The sequence below is a fragment of the Myiozetetes cayanensis genome, unplaced genomic scaffold, assembly GCF_022539395.1.
Source record: "Myiozetetes cayanensis isolate MyiCay16 unplaced genomic scaffold, myiCay2020 scf7, whole genome shotgun sequence".
NCBI classification, from domain to species: Eukaryota; Metazoa; Chordata; class Aves; order Passeriformes; family Tyrannidae; genus Myiozetetes; species Myiozetetes cayanensis.
Genome location: NW_026087964.1, coordinates 2,575,276 through 2,597,593, shown reverse-complemented (window position 1 = coordinate 2,597,593; position 22,318 = coordinate 2,575,276). Strand labels below are relative to the sequence as shown.

At 49.0% G+C, this 22,318-nt stretch overlaps 2 protein-coding genes across 7 annotated transcripts in view; one reads left to right on the top strand and one right to left on the bottom strand.

Annotated features, from left to right (window-relative positions):
* Positions 1-1,787, top strand: part of PTCD3 (pentatricopeptide repeat domain 3) — an 822,782-nt gene extending 820,995 nt beyond the window's left edge. For both annotated transcript variants that reach the window (XM_050338085.1, XM_050338084.1), the window contains 2 exons: positions 259-417; positions 1,124-1,787. In XM_050338085.1, the coding sequence (XP_050194042.1) occupies positions 259-417; positions 1,124-1,196 (232 nt within the window). In that variant the 3' untranslated portion in view covers positions 1,197-1,787. The remainder of the gene's footprint in view (positions 1-258; positions 418-1,123) is intronic.
* An 811-nt stretch (positions 1,788-2,598) lies between these two features.
* Positions 2,599-21,427, bottom strand: IMMT (inner membrane mitochondrial protein). 5 transcript variants are annotated; one of them, XM_050338079.1, is made up of 15 exons: positions 21,305-21,427; positions 15,998-16,074; positions 15,703-15,892; positions 15,305-15,425; positions 12,591-12,671; positions 11,447-11,548; positions 10,808-10,944; positions 10,027-10,130; positions 8,037-8,172; positions 7,785-7,914; positions 6,888-6,902; positions 5,548-5,771; positions 4,230-4,361; positions 3,890-4,019; positions 2,599-3,557 (listed from the first exon to the last, which is right to left on the bottom strand). In XM_050338079.1, the coding sequence occupies exons 1-15, from the start codon at positions 21,347-21,349 to the stop codon at positions 2,932-2,934; spliced, it is 2,250 nt and encodes a 749-aa protein (XP_050194036.1). In that variant the 5' UTR covers positions 21,350-21,427; the 3' UTR covers positions 2,599-2,931. The 5 variants fall into 5 exon arrangements, with proteins under 5 accessions (XP_050194036.1, XP_050194037.1, XP_050194038.1 ...); XM_050338080.1 differs by having other exon boundaries at positions 12,591-12,668; positions 21,305-21,422; XM_050338081.1 differs by lacking the exon at positions 6,888-6,902 and having other exon boundaries at positions 21,305-21,422.
* Between the last annotated feature and the right edge of the window lie 891 nt (positions 21,428-22,318).

Sequence of the window (22,318 nt, the reverse complement as noted above, 5' to 3'; positions counted from 1 at the left end):
CATGAGGGTGTGTGGTACCAAGGGCCACACACCTGGTGTCACTCAGTGCCTGCCCTGTTCTGCTAGGACAGGGGTTCCCAAACTCACCACAGTGGTACAGGGTGAAGGCTGAGGTGAAATTCCAGGCAGGAGCAGAATTGGGCTGGTTGAGCGATCTGAAAATGTCACCTCCTCTCCCTGTCTAAAGCACGGGCTGTAAATTAATGGCCTCCTCACCTGTGACCCCATGAGCAGTGCCCTGTGCCTTTGCTTTTGCAGGGACAAGGTGATGGACGAGTTCCTGAGCTGTGCCAAACGAACCAATTGCCCGGATGAGGCCATTAAGCTGGTAAAGCTGGCAGCTTCCCTCGGCCTGCCTTCGTCACAAAGGCTTAAAAGCAGAACAGAGGAGGAATTTGAACTCTCTGAAGCACAGAAGTAAGTTGGAGCACTTCATGTTACTGCTGAAGGGGTACAGTAGAGATGGAGTTGGGGGGGTAATTCCTGTGTAAAGGCTTCTCTGACAGAGGAGCGGAGCTGCCTTCAGGATGATGTGCTGGTGTGTTGAGGGGACTGAAATGGCCCTTCAGTCTTTGATTCCATGCTGTATCCACCCACCTAGGAGGGAAGGGAACTTTCCATGATGGGGAATTGACCTTGTCCACTGCTCAGACCTGCTCTTACCTTTCTTTCCCGGAATCTTTTCCTAGCTGGGTCTGTTCAGCTCAGAGACTGCTGCAGCCTAGGGAGGGCAGGGGGTGGTACAGGAGGGCCCTGCACTGGCCCCAGGTCCTGAGGGTCGTGGTCACCTCTGGCCAGGCACCTCTGCTCACTGCTGAGCTGCTGCAGCCGAGCTCAGATGATGGGCTGAGCCTTGAGGAACCACAGTTTGGAGCCTGGTCCAAGGGAATAAAGAGAAACCCAGCAGCTGGCCCAGAACTCTGGGGGTAACTGAAGTAGTCTGCTCTTCCAGAAGGATGTGGATGTGCTCCCACCAAACGCTGGGTGGACCTGTCCTTTGAGGGCAGCAGGCATCAGACAGCCCATCATTGCTCTCTTTGGAGGGTGTTTGCCCTGTGGATTTTTCTTTTCAAGCAAAAGTCACAGCTGTTTACAACTGGTTACTGAATGTTTTACATCACAGGGAGACGTTGGAGAGCATCAAGTGGGACGGTGACAGCAGTGACAGTGACAGCAGCGACAGTGACCGTGAGTAGCTGTCCCTCCTGCCTTCCTCGGGAAAACTGGGAGCAACCACTGCTGTGACGCCAGGAGGCTTCTGTGAGGAGTGGAATTCCTGAAGGAATGGCTTCTGGAAGGTGCTGCAGCACTGCTGAGCACTGGGAGTGTTCTGATACGGGATCTGCTTGGAAAGACACGTTGTTCTTGTTGGAGCAAGTGAGGAACTGTCACCTGGGACACAGCGTGGGCTGCACCCCGAGTCTCCACAGCACAGCTGCATGGGCTGGCTCCTGCCTGCGTGAGCAGCACCACTGAGGTACCAGGGGCTGCAGGAACAGGGGTGCTGCACATCCCAGGGGCTGCTCAGCAGGTGCAAGACTTTCCCTGGGCCTCTTGTTGCTTGACCCTGCACCAGATTCAACGCATTTCCATCTAACTTAAATGAACTCCTTAAACCCCGAGTTTACTCTGTATGTGAACACTGCAAGCAATGCAACACTCATCACCTGTCATGTTATCCCTCTTCATTTTGGTGTTTTGGGACTGTAGATGTTAAACTACAGTTTGTACAGCTGGAGCCCCTGTCTAATAAATGGCTGACATTAAAGCTGGCCATGTTCTGATAATGCCTTGAGCAAAACTGGTGACTACAAAATGTTACTGCTGCTCTGTGAGAAAGTGAAGCTCATGCAGAACAGAGAACTCTAAAGCCAAGGAGGTGACTGGGAAGAAAGGTGGCAGTGCTGTGCCATTAACGGGCCCTCACGGCACTGGGCTGCTCAGCTTGAAGGGGTTTTTTGAGGTAATTACTGTGAATAAGCAAAGGATTGCTCCTGAGAGAATTACAGCATATTCTGGGGAAAAGTAATTAATATTTGATTCTCTTTGTGAAATATAAAACCTTGATGGGGATGATGCTGCAGGTGTAGGGTCAAGAGAAAGGGCTTTCAAGGGTGGTGACAATGCTTTGTGCCAGTTAAGAACTGGAACAAGTAGACAAAGCCCCAGTTCCTCATTTCAGCAAGTTCTGAGTAAGCTGATCAACCTCTCTTCACTGATGGCACAAATTAGGAGAAAAGTGAAGGAAGCAAGGAGCTTGGTTTTTATCTGAGCTCATGGTTGAACCAGGTCTGGCTTCCTGGTGTTCTAAAACTACAGCAGAGCAGGTCTGACAGGAAATATTCCAGGGTGGAAATTCACCACAGTGTGTGCTCTGACTCCAGCTTCTGTCTATGGATCCTGTACTCGAACACGGATGATTTTAATTTGTTTTTTTATGTTAAAGCTGTACAAATTGATGAATCACATCAGTGAATTCTTGGTCCTTGTAAGGAGTAAACCAAAATTTTAACTCTTCAGGTCATGGAAAAAGGCTGAGCTGGTACTGCTCCAGCTGTAGTTTATGTTTTAAACAAGAGACTAAACAGCAGAACCACGTGGTTGAAGTCTTGTTTTATTCAGCTGACAAAGTGGCAAATGATTAATGGCAGGTTACAAACATTATTTTGGTTGGATCACAAGCCCACTTGGTAAGATGGGGAAACATTAATTCTTACACAAATTGTAGGGAAGCTTCCTGAAGTTGGTTGTCATGACAACTCAAACCCAATAAAAATACAACAGATGGTGAAGTTAAATACAGTGCAAGGAAACAAAGACAGTACCCGTGCTTTGATTTAACACTTCCAGCCCCTGCCAACAGCTCGGCCTGAACCCTCGGGAGGTCATGGGGTTTCTTTCCTGCACAGAATGGCTGAGCTGCCTCCAAAGCTACAATCCTGCCTCTTGACTCTGCACTTGAGTTGTTCCCAACCCCACAGCACTGGCATAAGCTGTCAAGATATCCACAATCTGTTTGGTTTCCAGGGTCATGCGCGCCTCGTTCAGCCAGTCGTGCGCCACCCTCCTGGACTCCCCTCTCAGCTGGTTGACAAACTTGGCCGCCAGCTCCAGGTCTCCGTGCTCGATGCAGTAGGAGGCGTAAGACAGTAACTTAAACGTGTCGAGGTCGTCGGGGCTGAGCTCGGCCGGCGGCTTCTGCTGCTGGGGGTGGAACAGCAGCAGCGACTGCAGGTAGGACAGGAAGTACTGGTAGAGGCTGTTCCTCGTCTCGTCGATCATGGCCACTCGCTTTGCCAGTTTTTGGACCGTGTGGAACCGTGCTCTGAGGGCCTCCTCGCTGTACACGCCGCGCGTCAGGGACTCCGGGGGCAGCGCGGCTGTTAAGGCTTCCGTGAAGGCGTTGTCGGAGCAGCTGGCTTGGATGGCCTTCACTGCGCTGCCCAGGGGCTCCGTGGGACTGTCCCCCGTGGCTGTTCTCATGCAGTATTTGAGCGCTTCCACGGAGAGCCACAGCTGGTGGGCCTTCCTGGCCTCCTCCTCTGCTACCGCGTGACCTGCAAGGTGAGCCGAGAAGGGACTCTCAGTTAGGGCACATCTGGTTCTGAGCACGAGCAGCAAAAGCCATCCCTCTCCACACCCTGCTTTCCAAAGCAGCCACCCCCTCAGCACCTGCTCTAAAGCAAATCTTGCCCCACAATTCCGAGCCAGCACAAAGCACCAGGTTTTGGGAGAACCCCTTTAGACTCGCTCATCTGGTTTTTGCTGGGTGCTCAAACAGGGTGGCAAACCTGGGCCTGTGAGCTACATGCCTGAGTTTAAACACCTAGATTTGAGTAAGAGGCCTTTGGGGATCAAGTCCTTAAAGAAATGGGATTTCAGTGCTCACTCTCGACTGCTTGCTCAATTCCCTTCAGCCTGGCGTAGGCAGTGTTTATGTCCAAGGTGAAGTTGTCGAGCTGTTCCTGAGTAAGGCGTCTGAACTGCATCTCCTGCTCACTGAGCTTCTCTGTGAGGTTCTGAAACAGAGGGAGGTACATGTATCAGACCAGAAACAGATGGTTAATTACGTTTACCTTACTTTTAAGACAGTTTCTTTAAATCTGTCGCTCTTGCTAGGGACAATGCATACAGAAAATACAATATACCAGTATAGAAACCTTATTGAGGTGAATTTAACAGCTACTGCACTTATCCCTTTAATTCCTCTGGGGACTCTTCTCCCTTACCTGCTCAAACTCCACCTTCAGGTCCTGCTCCTGGATCTTCAGCACGTCCCGGAGGTGGTCGGTGTGGGCAGCAGCCTGGCGCCGGAGCTGCGTCCGCATCTCGCTCTCCATCACCTCCCGCACCTCCTCGATCTGCACACACACCAGACGTTGTTACAGCCCTGCTTGCCCCACACCAGGCATTGCTGAGGGTACATGGTACAGCAGTGGCAGTGACGAAGCCCGTGTTTCATCCTAAAAAGCTGCTGAGGTCGTCCAGTTTTATGGCTGAGCTTTTCCCTAAAGCTGTTAAGGAACAGCTTCCCAGGAGGCCCTTAGTGCAGCTATCACAACAGTGTGTAAAAAATACAGTAACTTGTCAAATGAAACACTTGGCTGTTTATAAACCAATTTCCAAACAAAACACAGTACCTTTTCCTCCCATGCTATTATGCTGAGTTAGACACAGATTAATAAAATGGTAATACCCCTTTTACCTGATTTTACCTCTTTTGTATAAAACAGCCACTTGAGACTGCAGAAGAGGGGTGGTATAGGCTTATTTAGGAGCAGCTGAATAGTTTTTCCTGTTGGTTTTTGGCTTTTTTAAAAGGATTGTTTCATTTCCAACTTTCCAATAAATACAGAGATGACAGTTGAAGCAACTTTTTAAAAGAGCTCTAAATCAGAAGAGCTCTTTTCTCTAATCAGTAAAGTACTGCAGTCTTTACACTGACAGGCTACAGCTGAAATCCTCAGTTTCCCTCATGTGAATGCAAATTTTTCAAGGAAGGGCCAGTGTTTAACCCCGTTTTCAAAAACAGGAGTATTTGGCCCAACTGTCAGCCTGCAACATGGGATGTCAAAAGAGAAAACCTTCACTGCCCAAATTCCTACATTTTTAAGTTGCAACTGCCTCACATTCAACGCAGTATTGAAATTCTGAGGTTCCATAGTCCTTTGGAAAGAAATCAAATAAAGAGTGGAAGAACATGGAGACAGCTCCTGGAGGCAGGATGGAGGGACTGACAGCCCCATAATGGCCATACTGGGTCAGATGCAACACTGAAGTTCTTTCCTGTGAGGGTGGTGAGGCCCTGGCACTGGCTGTCCAGAGAAGCTGTGGCTGCCCCATCCCTGGGAGTGTTAAAGACCAGGTCTGGGTGGTACTTTGAGCAACCTGGTCTAGTGGAAGGTGTCCCTGCCCACGGCAGGTGGCTGGAACAAGATAATTCTTGAGGTCCCTTCCAACCCAACCCATTCTGTGATTCTGTTTCCTCTCCCTTTTCTACCTCCTTTTTGAGCCAGAGACTCAACCAGGTGTGTCAGGCCACTCTACCTTCTTCTCCTGTTCTAGCTCGATCTCGCTCTTGTGACGCTCCAGCGCTTTGGCCACAGCTGCCTCAAATGCCTTTTTATCTTCCAGTTTCTGCTTCTCCAGGGCCGTCTCGATGTGCTGCTGCTCCCTGACGCGCTGCTCCGCCAGCTCCCTGTTGAGCTGGTCGATGCGCCGGTGCGCGTGCGCGATGAGGGAGTTCAGGTCGTCCGTGGACAACTGCCCAGCTGAGGGAAACACAGGGAGTCAGGGAATCTGCTGCCACGGGGCCCACCCGAGGGCTCTGAGGCTCCCCTGGGGTTGTGACCGGTGAGTTTGTTCCAGGAAAACCTTCTGAGCACTTCAAGCCCTTGCCCTGTGCCAGTGCCCACCTGAGACCCCATTCTGAACCACACCTACAGGCAAGTGCATTCATTCTAGGAGAGGAATTATCTTTCATTCTAGGAGAGGAATTATCTTAGCTTCTTCCAAATTATTCCCAGCTATTATTTACACTCCCATATCCCTGTCAAACTCGATTAGAGACTGATGACAACTCTGTCCTTTTCTTGGTCTTTACACCATCACATATTTTCCCCTGTGCCAGCAGAGAGAGAAGCACGGGATGCAAAACCCCAAGCACTGATACCTCCAGCAGGCACAAGCTCACAAAGTGTGTGCCTGAAAACACTGCAGTCAGTGTGAGACAGACTCAATTATCTCCTCTCTTCAACAGTCCTTCAGCCCAACTGCTCACCATCAGATTTCTCACCCCAGAGTTTGTACCTTCCAGCTTTGGTTGCTCAAAGAGCAGCAGGAATCACAGCCACATTGGAGCTGCTCAGTATTTACTCTTTTCCTGCTGCAACAGGAGGGACCCAGGCTATGCTTGCAGCATTTGGTGACCTGAGAAGGGCTCTGTAAAATGCTGAGGCTCATTTTGCACTGGCTGCCAGCTAAATTTCCTGTATGGAAAACCAGGACTACTCGGGAAGGCACTGCTGCAGGGTGTAAAGCAAGGGAAATTCCACAGTGCCTCATCCTGCTGTTGGGTGCTGGGGAAAGGACTGGCACAGGAGGACTTGAAAAGCAGGGCTTGTGTCCAGTGGGGAAGTGACCAGCAGCACTAAGCTCAGCTGTTGGACTTAACAAACAGAATGGAGTTTGTGGTTTAATTGTGCCAGATGTGCACAATTAGTGGAAAGGATCCCAAAGCATACCTGAGCCTGAAACGTTCTAGGAATGCCACATTTCAGCCCTTGGTTGATACTGCCTGTAATTTAAAGTCATGCACCACACAAACATGAACAGGGCAAAGAGAAGAGATGGCATTCACAGGACAAGAACAAGTGACAGTAACTCACCTAAGTCAGTTATCTCTGCAACAGAAAGGAGAGAGGTTGGAAAGTTAATGCACATTCACTACAGCAAGGCAGTCATGCAAAAGTAAAACAGAAAACTAAAAGAGCTTATCTACAGTGACTTAAACATGAGCCCAGGACTTCAGGAATTCAGGAAGAACAGGATGTCAAGTATAAAAGTCCCTGTATTACAGGCAAGATGTAGCCCGAGACACCCCAACCACTAAAATCACCCTTGGAAGGCCACAGGTGGATGTTTTAAGTTCAGCCAAAGCAAGGACACAAGTCTGAAGTAGGAAAGTACAACAGGACACTGGAAATTTCAGTCTGACATTCCTAGGTTCTTACAAACAGAAGCAGATGGTAAAGAAACAAATTCCCAAGTGGCAGTGAGAGCCAGGGACCCCAAGTCAATCCCATGTGCATCAGTAGGTCACACCAGTAAGAAATGGAGCGCATGGAAGCCACCAGGAGCTTCCCTTTCGTCCCACAGGAGGGCAGTGATCACAAAACCCAACATGTTCTCCTTTTATCCTTTGCAAGGAAAGGCAGCTCCACCTCCAGGGTGCCTAAATAAGTTCTTTTCTTCAAAACTAACATCCCAAAAGCAAACTGCCCAAACGATTTGTTAATTTCAAATGTTTTCCCCACATATACTGGGTGTGTGGTTGGCTGTTTTTTAAAAGAAAACTGACCATTCCAGAGACCTGGTGTGTTCATTTGGGGACTAAGGTCCACTTTCCTAAGGCATAAAGTAGCATTAAGAAAGAGTGTTTAGTTCTTCCCTGCATACTTCAAGAAAAACCATTTAGGCAATATTAACACTTTTTTTTTTTTCAAATGGCAATTCTCACTTCTATAAAAACCCCTGTAACTCATAAACAAAGCCATGACACTCACTCATGCCCTTCCAGCCGGGCTTCACGTCGGGGGTGATGCTGTCAAGCTCCCGCTGGAACTCCTCTCTGGCTTTAGCCACCAGCTCGTGGTACTGAGCTACTATCTTGGCCTCAGACTGTGCTGCCTGAACCTGGAACAAAAATGACACCAGTTTGTTTTTTAAGGCAAGTACTGACACTGCAGGCACGCAGAACAAAGCTGCCAAGGAGTCCTTACACTAACGGCAATCACAAACACTGTAGGAAACTCTACCTTTTTCACCACGTTGTCCAAGTCAATGATCATATTATGGAGGTTTTCTTCTGCAGCAACAATGTGAGGTTTGGCTCCTGCGAGCTGAGACTTCTTGGCCTTCTCGATGACACCTTTCATGGTCTCTAACTCCTCTCTGGAAAGAGAAGCAGCTGCTGAATGTAACAGCTTATCACCCCAAAGAAAACTTACTTTATGCTGTTGGTATTTACAGGAAGAACTACGGGGTAACTCTACTGCTGCTTCCCATCTACCAGCTCTAAAAAGCTGTGATTAAAGATTATTTTTTTTCCACATCCTGAAACCTAAAGATGCCACCGTGGCTATTCCATGTAAAACGAGAATTATTTATACTGGAATTAGTAATTAAGATTTATCTGGAGGGAAAATGAAAGTTCACTGAAAGGAGTTAGGATTAGTAAAACTAAGTTAAAATTAGACAGCAGACATTTGCAGCAAAGAAACATTTTTAATAGAGATGGCTTACGCTTGCAGAAGTGTTTTGGACATGGTGACTGGTGGAGATTAATGAGGATGGGAGAAAATTTATAGGGCTCTGCAAAGACAGATTATGGGGGTTTGTAATTAGGAAAGAACTGCTTTCCTCCAGCACAACTGGAAATCAAGGAAAAAGTGCTCCTTTTCCAAATCCATTCAAACCAATGGAGGTTTCCAGTGACCTCACTGGAATAAGGAACAGGCTTTAAAATAAATACATTAAGAAAATAAATAAAGAAAATAAATAAAAGCAGAGATATCTAGTAGAGCAATAGAGAATGAAAGGTGGTGCATGTGGGGTTTGCATTAGCTTTGTTTTACTCCATGGAACCTCAGTTACACCTCCCACTAATTTTAGTCAGCACAGCAACTTCAAAGGTAAGAGCAGTTTACAATGTAATAGCAACCATGCAGCTTCGAGGATGATGATGTTACCCTCTCAGCCTCAGAAGCATCAAAGGTTTCAAATTTATTTCTAACCTCATTACAATGGCATCTTGGAGATACTGTCTGTCATCTTTTTTCTGCTGCAGTGACCCTGCACCCTCACTGCACATCAATCAGTGTGGTTCACACAGGGCCTGGGTACGGGCAGAGCTCCCTTTCAGAATTTAAGTTTTTCTTTGACAGGTACTTTGTAAAAATCTAACCTTCAAAGCAACTCTGCGGGCAAATGGACCTGCCAAGGGATGCTGAAAGGTTTAGTTTTTCATTACAACTGAAAGAAGCTGGTGATGTCACTGACTCAACACGCAGGGAGGGAGGGCAGGCGTGGAGTCAGTACAGAATGGATTGGGTTGGAAGGGACCTTAAAGATCATCCAGTTCCAAACCCCTGCCATGGGCAGGGACACCTTCCACTATCCCAGGTTGCTCCAAGCACCATCCAACCAATCCAGCCTGGACTTCAACACTTCCTGGGATGGGGCAGCCACAGCTTCTCTGGGCAACCTTCTCTCACCACCCTCACAGTAAAGAACTTCTTCCCAGTATTCCAGCTATCCCTGCCCTCTGTCAGTTTGAGGCCATTCCTCTTGTCCTATCCCTCCATGCCCTTGTCCAAAGTCCCTCTCCAGCTCTCTCTTGTAGCCTCTTTTGGTGCTGGAAGGTGCTTGAAGGTCTCCCCAGAGCCTTCTCTTACAGCAGGTTTCATATTGACAAAACAATCCAATATAATACTACAAGGACTGGATTTTTTTTTATATACCTTGAACTTACCAAAACTATGTAAAAGTACTAAGAAGATAAACAAGTTCTTTAAAAGAACAGGACTGTTTCAGACTCTTTGGTACAGTGAGGACCACGTGCACAGACACACATCAAATTAAAATGCTCATTAGCACACAAAACTATTTTTTGATTTGGCACAAACCCACCAGTCCAGTATGAACACAGGTGAGTCCCTACTTTGTACAGAAACTCCTCTGGTGTTTGCCAGCCCTCACATGAGCAATCCTGACTCATTACTCCAAGACTGAAGCCAAGCAACTCACTTGGCTTTCAGCAGGGCGTCGGCAGCTTCGTCCACCGCTCTCCTCCGGTCCTTCAGCGCGTCCTCCAGCGTGCGCCACTGGGAGGATTTCTTCTCCCCAGCCTCCTGGGAAGGAAGCACAGATTCCTCATTAGGGTCCTTACAACCACTAAGCCAGAGTGACCGAAAAAATGCAAGCCTGCAGAGATTCAGGTGCTGCTGAACATCACACTCAGACCGAGCAAACTACTGGATTGTGCTTGGTTAGTTGCCCACATGTCCCTAATTGATTAACAACTGAATTAATCCTCTGCTCCAGAACTGGGGCAGCAGCAGCTCCACACAAGCCCCAGTGTGAGCACACCAGGACCACAAAAGGTTATCACTTGTGCACCCCCATCCCATTTCCAGACAAGAAATGAACAGTCAAGCAAGAAGATTTTGGCAAATGGAATAAGTTCAATGGAATTATTGGGGTGGACAGTGTGATACCCTAAACTAGGTAAAAAAAAAAGATCTTGGGAATTAAAATACAATTAATTAAAATACAATGTGAAAACTATAATGTATTAACTTGAACTTTTCTTCTTGCAAAAATGAAATAAAGGAATTCAGAAAAAAAAAAAAACAAATCAAAACCACTGTATTATCTGACTACACCACATTTCATAAGTGGAAAGATTAATTAAAACTGTGATAAATGGAAGGACCTTACAAGACAAGCTTCCAAGCTTAATTGTGAGATTAAAGTTTTTCTGAACACAATAATAAAGAAAAAAATTGTCCCCATTTTTCCAGTTCACCTCAGAATTATCCATGGCCTCCTTCAGGATCTGGGAATGAGCATTCACTGCTTGCACAGCTGACTCCTGGGCAGTGATAGCCTGAAGGGTTACACGAGCAGTTGTGTTCAGGGCTCCTTCTAGAGTTGCTGCAAGGGCTGGGAAAAATAGTTAAGTCAATTAGACAATAAAGAAAATAACTCTCATTAGTAGAATGACGTGTTACTGCATCTCTCCACATTGTTTTCTATGACCCAGAAGAGCTGGTCAGTTTGGAACTACACAGCAGCCTACAGAAAGTCACAAAACATGCTCCTCATTTAGAGCAGGAGTATTAAGGTGCAAGTCTGCACTAACAGCAATACTCTACTCAGTGGGAGACCCTTCCCATGATTTTGCAGGGGGGGTGCAGGTACATCCCATGTTCACTTCTTATGATGGTTCTTAAGAGAAAACAAGTAAATTTTCCTATCTTCCTTGAACCACTCAATTGGCTGGTCCATTCCAACCTCAGATTTTCTATTCTTCTTCAGCTCTCAGTTACTTCTGAGTGGGAGGAAGAAGCTTCAAACACCATTTACTCTGCCAGCTCAACACAGGCACAATAAAGGGGTGTGGAAGCAGCTTAGAACTCTAAAGCCAATGACAGTAAGAACCTACCTTTTATCTTCTCTTGCTCCTCTTTGTCTTGCTGGGCAAGACGGGCCGCAACTTCCTCTGGTGACCGTTCCTTTATAGCGTGGGAACCTTCGTGTTCTTTGCCTATTCAGAGGCAAAAAGGAGTTAAACTGTTTAAACTGTTTAGTCCAAATTATTATACAGATTACTTGCAGGGAAATAACTTTCTTATCAAAACTGATTTTTATAGTCGGTGTCGCTTCGTAGATCTGACTTCTGAAACTACCTGAAGAATCTTTAATTACAAAGGTCAGTCTCACATCTTAAAATCGAAGATGGACACCTCATATGCACCTGGAGGTTTTATGTTGTCTTAGTCACAAAATTGCACAAGATTCAGAAGCAAAAGGCAAAGCAAGAAGTGAGAAACACTTATGGAGCCAAGTTTAAATTTTAAGTCAATCTCTGTCCTTATTTTTTTTCAGTTCCCCTTTGGCATGCTTAGAGAGCCCAACCAAAACAACAAAGGATTAATGAGAGGGCTGTGGTGACTCACAATGGTGAATCACAACTATTCCCTTGCCTCTGGCTCCTTAAAATGCCTCTAAGAGCGAGCACTGGCTTAACTAATGCTCTCCAGACCAACAGCAAGTTGCACCTAAACTGAGGAGGGAGCCCATCTTGCAAAACCCACCAGGTCACCTCTGAACAACGCTGATGCTACTCTGCAGCACGTGCTTACCTACCCTTGGCCTGCTTTTTATGAAATGTGTTCCTACACGAAGAAATCAGTGTCATATCATCTCATCTGAAAGAGACCCTCGCCTGGAAGCCAGTGCCTCTCGCTGAGTTTAACAATAAATGTGGTTTCTTCACCTGGCCCTGGGCAGAAACACTCTTCTGACCAGCAATCAGAGAGGCCCCAAGAGCAGAGGCAAACTGGGCTGGACAAGTTCAGTTCAGCACAAAGGCAGGACTCCCTCTGGTGCTCACACCTACACCTGCCCCAGGCACCAATCTCAGCTCCTTACTACGTTAAAAATCTGTTAACAGATGACGGACGTTTTCTTCTGCAAAAGCCACAGAGACTCACACCTTTAAACACTGACAAATACCAACACAGAAGCAAGAATTCGTGCACTTGGCATTTGGATTTGGGTTTCCCTCACTGCATTCATGTGATCACCTTCTTCAGTCTGTATCCCCGGAGCTGGCACCGACATGGCCACACCTGTTGCAGAGATGATCTGAGCTGCAGCCTTGCCTGCTGACAGACACAGTCACAGAACACACCAGTTAGTACAGGAGGGGCTCGGGGGTCCATCTGTCACACGGGGAGAGGTCCAGGGCCTGCCAAGCTGGTGGAGAGGGCTCTGTACCCCAAAGCTGCCGGGGGACACGGTGGGATGGCTCCTACGAGCGGAGGGATGGAATGGAAGGATGAGGCTCCTTAGGAAGGACAGGCAGGGACGATGAGGAGGCAGATCCCCCTCTATGTCAGGGACCAGATGGAGTTTGTGGAGCTCTGCCTGGGGATGGATGGGGAGCTGGCTGAGAGCTGAAGGGTCAGGATTACAAGGTGACATTACACAGGAGCAGGAACACCGTGTGGAAGGGGCTCTCCACAGATAAACAGGAGCAGCCCCATGTTCACGAGCTCTGGTCCTCATGGGGAACTTCAACCACTGGTATCTACTGGAGGGGCAGCACAGCGGGGCATAAACAATCCAGGTTCCTGGAATGCATTGGTGACAACTTCCTTCTCCAATTAACAGAGGAGCCAGTGAGGAGAGGTGCTGTGTTGGACCTTGTTCTCACCAGCTGGGAGGGGCTGGTGGGGAATGTGAAGCTCAAGAGCAGCCTGGGCTGCAGGGACCATGAAATGGTGGAGTTCCAGATCCTTGGGACAGTGAGGAGGGCACACAGCAAGCCCAGTGCCTGGACTTCAGGACAGCAGACCTCAGGTTCTTCAGGGATCTGCCTGGATAAAGTACCACAGGATAAAGCCCCCGATGGAAGAGGAGGCCGAGGAAGCTGGTTGATATTCCAGGATCACCTCCTCCAAACTCAGGGAAGATGTGGGCCCTCTCCAGAGGGAAACAGGAGATTTAATTATCTGGGATATGGAAAAGGCTAAGTAGTCAATATTTTTTCTGCCTCAGTGTTCACTCTCAAGTGCTCCAGTCACACCACCTGAGACCACTTAAGGAACATGAAGGCGCACAAGTCCATGGCTCCTGATGAGATTCCTCTGTGGGTCCTGAGGGATCTGGCTAAGCCACTACCCATCATATTTGAGAAGTCATGGCAGCCTGGTGAAGCTCCCACTGACTGGAAAAGGGGAAACATAACTCCCATTTTCAAAAACATAAGTAAGACCCAGGGAACTACAGGTCCGTCAGTCTCACCTCTGTGCCTGGCAAGATCATGGGGCAGATCCTCCTGGAAACCATGCTATGGTAGATGGAAAATGAGAAGGTGACTGATGACAGACTGATGGCTTCACTAGGGGCAAACTGTGCCTGACAAATGTGGTGACCTTCTAAGACAAGGTTACAGCTTTGGTGGATGAGGAAGAGCAACTGCCACCATCTACCTGGACTGGTGCAAAGCTTGTGACACTGTCCTACATGACATCCTTGTCTCCAAACTGGAGAGAGATGGATTTGATGGATGGATCACTTGGTGGATAAAGGAGTTGGCTGGATGGCTGCTCTCAGAGTTGTGCTCTGTGTCCACATGGACACCAGTGAAGGGTGGTGTCCCTCAGGGCCGGTGTTGGGACTGGTGCTGTTTGATATCCGTGTCAGTGACAGGGACTGTGGGATTGATGCACCCTCAGCAACTCTGGGGATGACACTGAGCTGTGTGACGTGGTCAACGTGCTGGAGACAAGGAATGGCATCCAGAGGGATGGACAGGCTTGAGGGGTGGGTGCCAGTGAACCTCATGGAAGTTCCACAAGGCCAAGTGCAAGGTCCTGCACCTGGGTCGGGGCAATCCTGAGCACAAATCCAGGCTGGGTGGAGAATGGATTGAGAGCAGCCCTGGGGAGAAGGACTGGGGGTGTTGGTGGACAAGAAGCTCAACACGACCCAGCAATGTTGCCCTTGCAGCCCAGACACCCGCCCTGTGCTGGCTGCATCCCCAGCAGGGTGGGCAGCAGCTCCAGGGAGGGGATTCCACCCTGGAAGTGTCCAAGGCCAGGCTGGATGGAGCTTTGAGCAACCTGGTCTAATGGAAGGGGTCCCTGCCCATGGAACTGGATGATCTTTAAGGTTCCTTTCCAACCCCCACCATTCTGTGATTCTATGGTATGTTCTATAAGGTAGAAACAGGGTTGTAAGACCTAATTTTTTTTCCTCTGTAGAAACATATTAAATGGACACTGATGTTGTTATTTCCAGCAAAAGAGGATTTCCTGGACAAACAGCAACAGGATAATTAGTTACACAAACACACAGCCATGAGAGGTAAATGTAAAAAGACATGGCAACTGCTCCTCTCTAAACCACTTCCATCTGATCTGGCTTTACAGCAGCTCAGCAATTATCCAAAATGAAGTTTCTTGTGCTTGCAAGAAGAGAGGGCAAATGGCAGCAGCCAAAGTTCTCTTCCTGCTGAACCTCATATCTAAACTAAGCAGGTTAGTCATAGTTTATCTTAGATTCCAAATATTCTATATAGTAAATACATTTCCTAAAAAATTGGGGAAAAAAAGAGCTAAAGCTACTTTAGGCAAATTTTATGACTTGAAGAGAAAATAACATTAATTCTAAGAAATAATAATAACATTTATCTTCAACCATTCAAAGGATTATTTTAATCTACTCTAGCATGTATGATACAGGGGATCATTAGGTCATTTGCTTCCCTGTACCTGACATTCTGTAAATTTACCTTCTTTTTCCTCTGGAGGAGCAGCAGCTTCTGGTTTGCTTACTGGGGATTTGGGAGCAGGCTGTTTAGACTCCTTCATTACTTCTGCTACAGATGAGATCTTCAGGGGACCTTGTTGTATCTTGAAGAAGAAAAAAATAAAAAATATCATCAATTTTCCAAACCAATCAGAGTTTTCTAATCCTGCAACACCAAGAACTACACTAAACCTATAGTAAAACAGTTAAATTCCAGCCCATCACCTGCCTCTGTCTCTCCCCAGTTTATTTCTGGCTGTAAGCAGAGCAGCTACTGAGTTAGGATTCTACTACATTATTTTACTGTAAAGAAAAATAACAGTTTCACAGCCCACAGAGCAATTTGGGGAAAATCCCAGGTGAATCTGGGGAAACACTCACTGGTTTCTTTGGCATGGGTGCGCTGGAGGGTGCAGGGCCAAGAGCCATCTCGAAGAGTTTGTCGGAGTAGGGAATGGCCTTCTCCACGCTCTCCCGGAATTGTCTGTCATAGCTGGCATACAGGACGGTTCCACCTATTCCTCCCCCCACGAACAGGACACCTGCACCGATGACTTTGCCTGCAGACACGCTGAGGGGCAAGGAGGAGTCAAAGCCGTGTCAGCTGTATGGCGTGGCAAACACCAAACAGCCCGTGAGCCACCCCCAGGCCCACCCTCCGAGCCCTGGAACGTACCCGGACTCTCCCGAGTGGGTGGCATATCCGCGGCACAGCCGAGATGGACGGAGGGACCCCCTCACACACTGCTTATTCTGCGGGGGGAGGAGGAGGCAAGGGTTAGCAGTGAGCACACTCAAACACCTCTCCACCTCAACAGTAGCCCTGCACTGATTTGTCCCATCCCCACATCCCACGCGTGTCTGAAGGAAAGCACGACCGGCGCCACAACAGCGACGCTGGACTCTTTTCCAACATCCTCCAAGCTTCCTCTTGTGCAGCTTCCAGGGAAAGGGCTTGGGAAGAAGTAATTAGGCATTTTGGAAAATGAGAGGGAGGAAAAAAAAAAAAATCCTACCCCAGCTTATTTCTGCATTTATTTTCCTTGTTTATGCTCCCTGCCCCCAGTTAGTTCAGATTCTCTTTAACAACCTCCCTGCATTAGAACAGTTCAGTGTGTGAAGTGCAGGAGACAAAAGCAGCTGTTTAGATACTTAAAAAAAAAATGTTAAAAACTATATTTAACACTTATTTAAACTATTTTTAATTCTGAAGACATAAAGCAATTCTCCCTGAGCTTCCACACCAAGACTTCTCCTTCGAAAGAATTAACAACACACACGCTTTCCAGACAGGCATCAGATTACAACAGAAATTAAATTAGTACATGAAGAGTGACATTTCATTAAATTCTACTTTACAAACACCACATTACCCAAGATTTTTATCTTCTTCGTATTTTAGCTGGAAATTAGGATTTACCAGAAGGACTGGCTAAGCTACTCTAAGCCTTCTGAAGGAAACAAGCTGTCCCCCTCAGAGGTTTTATTTCCCCACATGGGAATTACTAACAGAGAAATACAGGACTCATGAGAAACCAAAGCACAAGGCACAAAAAGAACTTTTCCCACAGTTGAGATATTTCGTCCAACTGGGAATTTTCTCTTTAAAAAAGAAAAAAAATGGGAGATCCTTCACCACAACATAACCCCAGAAGCCAAGTTTCTCTATTTCCTTTTGCACATGGCAACAACGGGCACAACTCTGTGGTTTAGGTCCCATCCTTGTCCAAAAGTGTAGGCAGGAAAAGGCAGGAACACTGAATTCTTATTCTTTCCAGAAAGGCAGCCAAAACATTTTTAATTAGCAGCAGGAGCACGAGTACAGCAAGAGGAAATGTGCTCCTCTTGCCCCTGAGACCTCCAGGAGCCTCCTCTGTACTCCGTGGTTGGTCTTCTGGTTTGCGATGGATAAAACAGGGGACAAAATAATAAATATCTTCTGTAATGTTGTTGATTATCTGACTTGATTGCCCTAGAAGCATTTCCTGAGGCTTCACTGGTCCTTTCAAGGGGAATTTCACCAAGAAAAGCCCTGTAAATAATTTTGTTATCAACTGCTGAGCACGCTCCTGACTCTCCATACATCCCTACTACACCACGAATATTTCAGCATCACACACAGAGCTCAACCCAGCGAAATGAGAAGGGGAAAAATAAAGTGACTTTCTATTGATCAGTTCAGACTGAATTTCCAGTCCCTTCCAACACTTTGGGATCACCCTATTTTGCCTAGTGCTCACCTGGAATTAAGCCATCACTCCCGAGCTCCTGGCCAGGCTTTCTGCAGGTTATCCCACCCTGCATCACTGTCACTCCCACCTCCCTGCTCAGGCTGGACCTGCCTTCCTGGTGATCCTGGAGGCTCCCACAGCCACAACCCTGGAGCCTAGCCCTACTCACACCGAGGGATGGCAAACAACATTTAGTTCTACACCCTCAGTAAACACATCTGTTCCTGCTCCTGGCACCGGGCTGTGCTCAGGGAGCCAGGAGAACATTTGCTTCCCGTAGCTCAGCATTTACACTTTGTACACCAGGAGGGTTTTTTCAGTGGGATGACTGATTTTAGTCCAGATGCTCTTTGGACCAGATGACCTTTTAAGGTCCCCTCCAAGCCAGGTTGTTCCAGGATTAGACAAATCCTCATTTTTATTTGTTTTTTGCCAAGGTGAGAGGAACTAAAACACAGGCTCTCAGTGTATGGCATTGGACTCTCACATGTGTGGCAGTGGGAGTGATAACTAAACCCAAAACAAGCCCCCATCAACTTTCTTTCAAGATTTTGCAACAAATTCCCACAGCTGGCCAGTGGAACAACAACAAAAGTCTGTAGGTATCAATGTTTTATGAACAGAAACACAAGTTTGATTGTCCTCCCTCACATCCAAAACCACCCAAGTACACTACTGCCTAAAAAAAAAAAAAATCACTGATTTTTTAGAAATAAATTTTTTAAAAGAAGCCTTGCACCCTTTTGGCCACCACAATAATACTGGTTTTATTTGCTGTATCACCATAATTCGGAAACTTGCAGGTAGTTTCTAATCTCCCCTTTGCATAATTCCCAGGAGTTTGTCATTTTTTTAGAACCCCTGCTATTTACTTAGTAATAATGCCTCAAAGGATTTGGAAGAAACACATCACACATGCTTTGCTATGCTGTGTAAAAGGCAGAAAGAAACCATTTGCTGTCATGCAGAAGACAGAGAGAAACCTCTGGATGAGGCAGCAGGGAGACAGCACAGATCCCCACAGCAAGGGGCAGCTGTTTCTATTCCTTCCTCCTCCTCCAGCAGTTCTGTGTTGTATTTGTTTCACCCAACTTCTTCAATGATTATTATTTTACACTCATTATCTACTATTTAATCACCAAACCAGAAACTTCAGGGGAAGGTTGTTTTTGTTATGACAGAGGTCAGGTGTAACAAGGACATCCGGCTACAGGACGCTGATTTCCCATCATTCAAGACTTCTGATACCCATCACACACTTTTACTAAAAGCCCTGTTTCTTTTCAAAGACAACTGCAAAAACACTTCAAATGAGAGAAGAAGACTCCCCCTGCAGCACTGCACACGTAGCATCAAACATTTATTAAATCAAGGTATGAAGAACAACTCCTCTCAAAGCCACAGCTTCAATTTACTTGTTAACAAGTTCAGTGATCCTCGGCACACAGAGTAAGAGAGAAGGACGGGAGTTTTCCCACTCTTCACTGTGAGTTCTCTGCTGGGATTTTTCATACTCAGACCCCCATGCTGCTCTGGCTTTGGGGAGCAGCAGCTGCTTTGCTCCTCCCATCCAGCCACACTCTGCTTCCAGGCTCCCCCAGGCTGCTCAAGCCACTGAGCATCATCAGGGACCTGATACCCCAGAGTCCTGACCAGGTCCAGCTCTCCTCAGACAACTGGGGTTTTTTAACCTGTTAAAAAGTACCTGAACATCCCAAAAGAGAGGCAGACCTGCCTCACTGTCAGCTTACATATAACAGAGATGTCAATAGCCAGAGGGTCTTATTTTCACGACAGGAGCTTTCACTGCTGTGGAAAATCTACCTGTTATCATCTCAGATCAGGTGAGCCCTTCTTGATTAGAGTCCCCAGCTCTGCTCCTCTTGCAATACAAGCACTATAATTAAACACTGGTTTCTCATTTCAAGTTTCTGTCTCTTTTTTGGTACCCGAAAAGAAACAAAAAGAAGGTCCACAGGACCTGAAACAGTCTCCATGTGTGTGTGCTACAGTATGGAACAAAACTGCCCTTCAACATGAATAAAAAGAAGCAAAATGTACAAAAAATAAGGCACTGCATTTTCACTTTTGCTGTCCAAACTAGACCTCCGTTGCACTCAATCTCATCAGGAAATATGAGTAGGGATAAAGGAAAAACTGGGTTTTTTTTATGTAAGGAAACAATTGGTAAAGGTAAAGACAGGAAACTCCACAGAGTGCTGTGGCATCTCTGTGTTTGCACAGTTCTCTGGAAGAAATTCTTTCCTGTCAGGGTGATGAGGCTCTGGCACAAGTTGCCCAGAGAAGCTGTGGCTGCCCCTGGATCCCTGCAAGTGTCCAAGGACAGGTTGGACGGGGCCTGGACCAACCTGGGATAGTGGAAGGTGTCCCTGCCCATGACAAGGGGGTGGAACAAGATGATCTTTAAGGCGCCTTCCAACCCAAACCTTTCTGTGATTCTTCCACCACTCACTCACAGCCCCGTGACCCACTTCCAGCCACAAAGCACCACCCTGGCTGCTCCGGAGCTGTACAGTCACTCCAGACACATCCCGTTAAAGGCTGAGCACATGCAAACAGCCCCAAGTGATAAACATCTGCCAAAGCCTGGTTTCTGTCTTCTCAACTCCCGGCTAAAACTTTCCACAGCCTGGCAAACCCGGAGCCTTATTCCAGTGGGCATCAGGAGACCTGGCCCGAGGACTCTCCAGCCTTTTGGAGCAGCCGAGGAAAGGCAGCTGCAGTGCTGGAAGAGACAATGCACAGCTTCTGCTTTGCTGAACTGTGTGAACAGAGGGTAAAGAATATGAGCTGGAGAGCAGGGTATAAAACTGACCTAATCAGCTCACTTTTTATTAGTCATGAAGGCAGATGAAACAAAAGTTGTGCCCTTGGTAGAGGAGTCCACCCTCGCCACAGACCCCCGTGGCTTCCTGAAGTTGGCCGACTGCTTTAAAAGGGCTCTGCAGCACATCACCATCCTTATCCCTGCTGATCCTGAGGCCAAGGTCCGGGACACACAGCACGGGTCCCACGGGCACTTTCCCCCCGTTACCGCGTGATGTGCCCTCTCCGTGTCCCACCGTGCGCTCGGAAGGGTCCCCTCGCACCCGAGCGCTCCAATTACTCATTCCCCGCCCCGGGATTCCCGAGCCGGCCCTCCCTGCGGTGCCGCCGCTGCAGGCGGAGGCCGCGCCGGGGAACGCAAGGTCACGTCCTTCCCTGCCGGGGAGCGCGCCCGCCGCCCCGCCCTGCCCCGCGGAGCCAGCGGCCCGTGTGCGGCCCCGCCGAGCCCTCACCGCCCCGGGCCCCGCCGCGGCCCCGGGCTCTGCCCCGGCCCGGCCAGGCGGAGCGGGGGTGGCGGGCCCGGCGCGGCCATGGCGGCGGGACTACAGCCCCCGGCATGCACTGCGGCGCGCCCGGAGCCCCCGCGGCGGACTGCGAGTCCCGGCGTGCACCGCGGCGGGGCAGCACTGTACGCAGCGGTGCGGCGCCGCAAGGCACGCCGGGACTCGCAGTCCGACCCACCCACCCCCGCGCCCATTGGCGGCCACGCCCGCCCGTCAAAGGCGGCGCAGCCAATCGCTGCGGGCGCGTGCCGAGTCATTCAGCGCGCGCCGCGCCGCGGTCACAGGACCCCCCCCCCATCCTCCCCTCAGCCCCCCGCCCCAACCACGCTCCGCGGGCCCGGCGCGGCCTCGGCGGGGACACCGGAGGGTGCGGTTCGCGGGGCTCCCGCCGTCGGCGCTCACCTGCTTGGCCACGGCGAGCCCCGCCCGGCGGCAGGCCCGCAGCATGGCTCGGCGCGGCGCGGCCCGCGGGGAAGGCGCCGTGCGCGGGTCCTGCCGGCGCCGCCTCCGCCCCCCGCCCTCAGCGCGCACCGCGCCTGCGCGAGCGCTCCCGCGTGACGGGCCGCGCGCGGCCAATCGGAGCGCGGGGAAGAGTCCGCGAGACGCCGGCGCGCGGAGGGCGCGCGTGCGCGGTGTGCGCGCGCTCCTGGGATCGTCGCTGTCGGGGACAGAGTGAAATAAAAATAAAAAAATAAAACCCGCAGAACCACAGAACGGGACGGGCTGGAAAGGCACCACAGTGGGTCACCTGGTCCCGCCTCCATGCTCCCGCAAGGTCATCCCGGAGCACATTGCACAGGATTGCGTCCACATGGCTTTTCTGCGTTGTAACAGAAAAAAGACACTTTCCTAAAAAGAAAGAAAAAAAGCCAAATCTGAACGTAACACAGATCTACCGCGGCACATTCTGTAGCATTTATTCACAATTTACAGGTGCAATCTTTCACAAGTCCCTCAAACGGCTCCTAAACCTTCTCTCCCTCGGAGCCTTCAGGAGCCATTCCCATCCCACCCTCCAGCCGGCCCGCCCGGATTTCTGAACGGGGAAAAACAAAACAAAACAAAACAGCAACAAAACACCTTAGAATACATCCGTGCCGTTCACAAATAATAAGCTAAATCCACTTTTGAGCGGGCGAGACATTTCAGTAGAGACGTTTACGAGAGTTTTTACAGTCTTAAAATCAGGGGAGGGGCGAGGGGGCCAGGCCAGAACAACGTGGACCCGGCCCGGTGTTCGTGATTGATTTCAGAGTGCGCCGCTGACATTTCTGAGAGCGCGGCGGTGATACTTCCGAGTGTACCGGTAACACCCCGGCCCCGGGGCTGTGCGGTGCCCGGGGTGCGGTGCCCGGGTGCGGGAGGAGCCCGGCGCGGCCCCGGCGCTGCCCGTGGGCGGTCCCTGCGCGGCCCCGC

What these genes read in the sequence shown, in the direction of transcription:
- IMMT (XM_050338079.1), bottom strand. Translation starts at nt 21,349, where the DNA reads ATGCTGCGGGCCTGCCGCCGGGCGGGGCTCGCCGTGGCCAAGCAG. An exon ending in TGGACAACGTGGTGAAAAAG is followed by an intron (nt 7,915 to 8,036) that starts GTAGAGTTTCCT and finishes TTTTTGTTCCAG; the next exon opens with GTTCAGGCAGCACAGTCTGA. An exon ending in AATTGAGCAAGCAGTCGAGA is followed by an intron (nt 3,558 to 3,889) that starts GTGAGCACTGAA and finishes CTCACCTTGCAG; the next exon opens with GTCACGCGGTAGCAGAGGAG.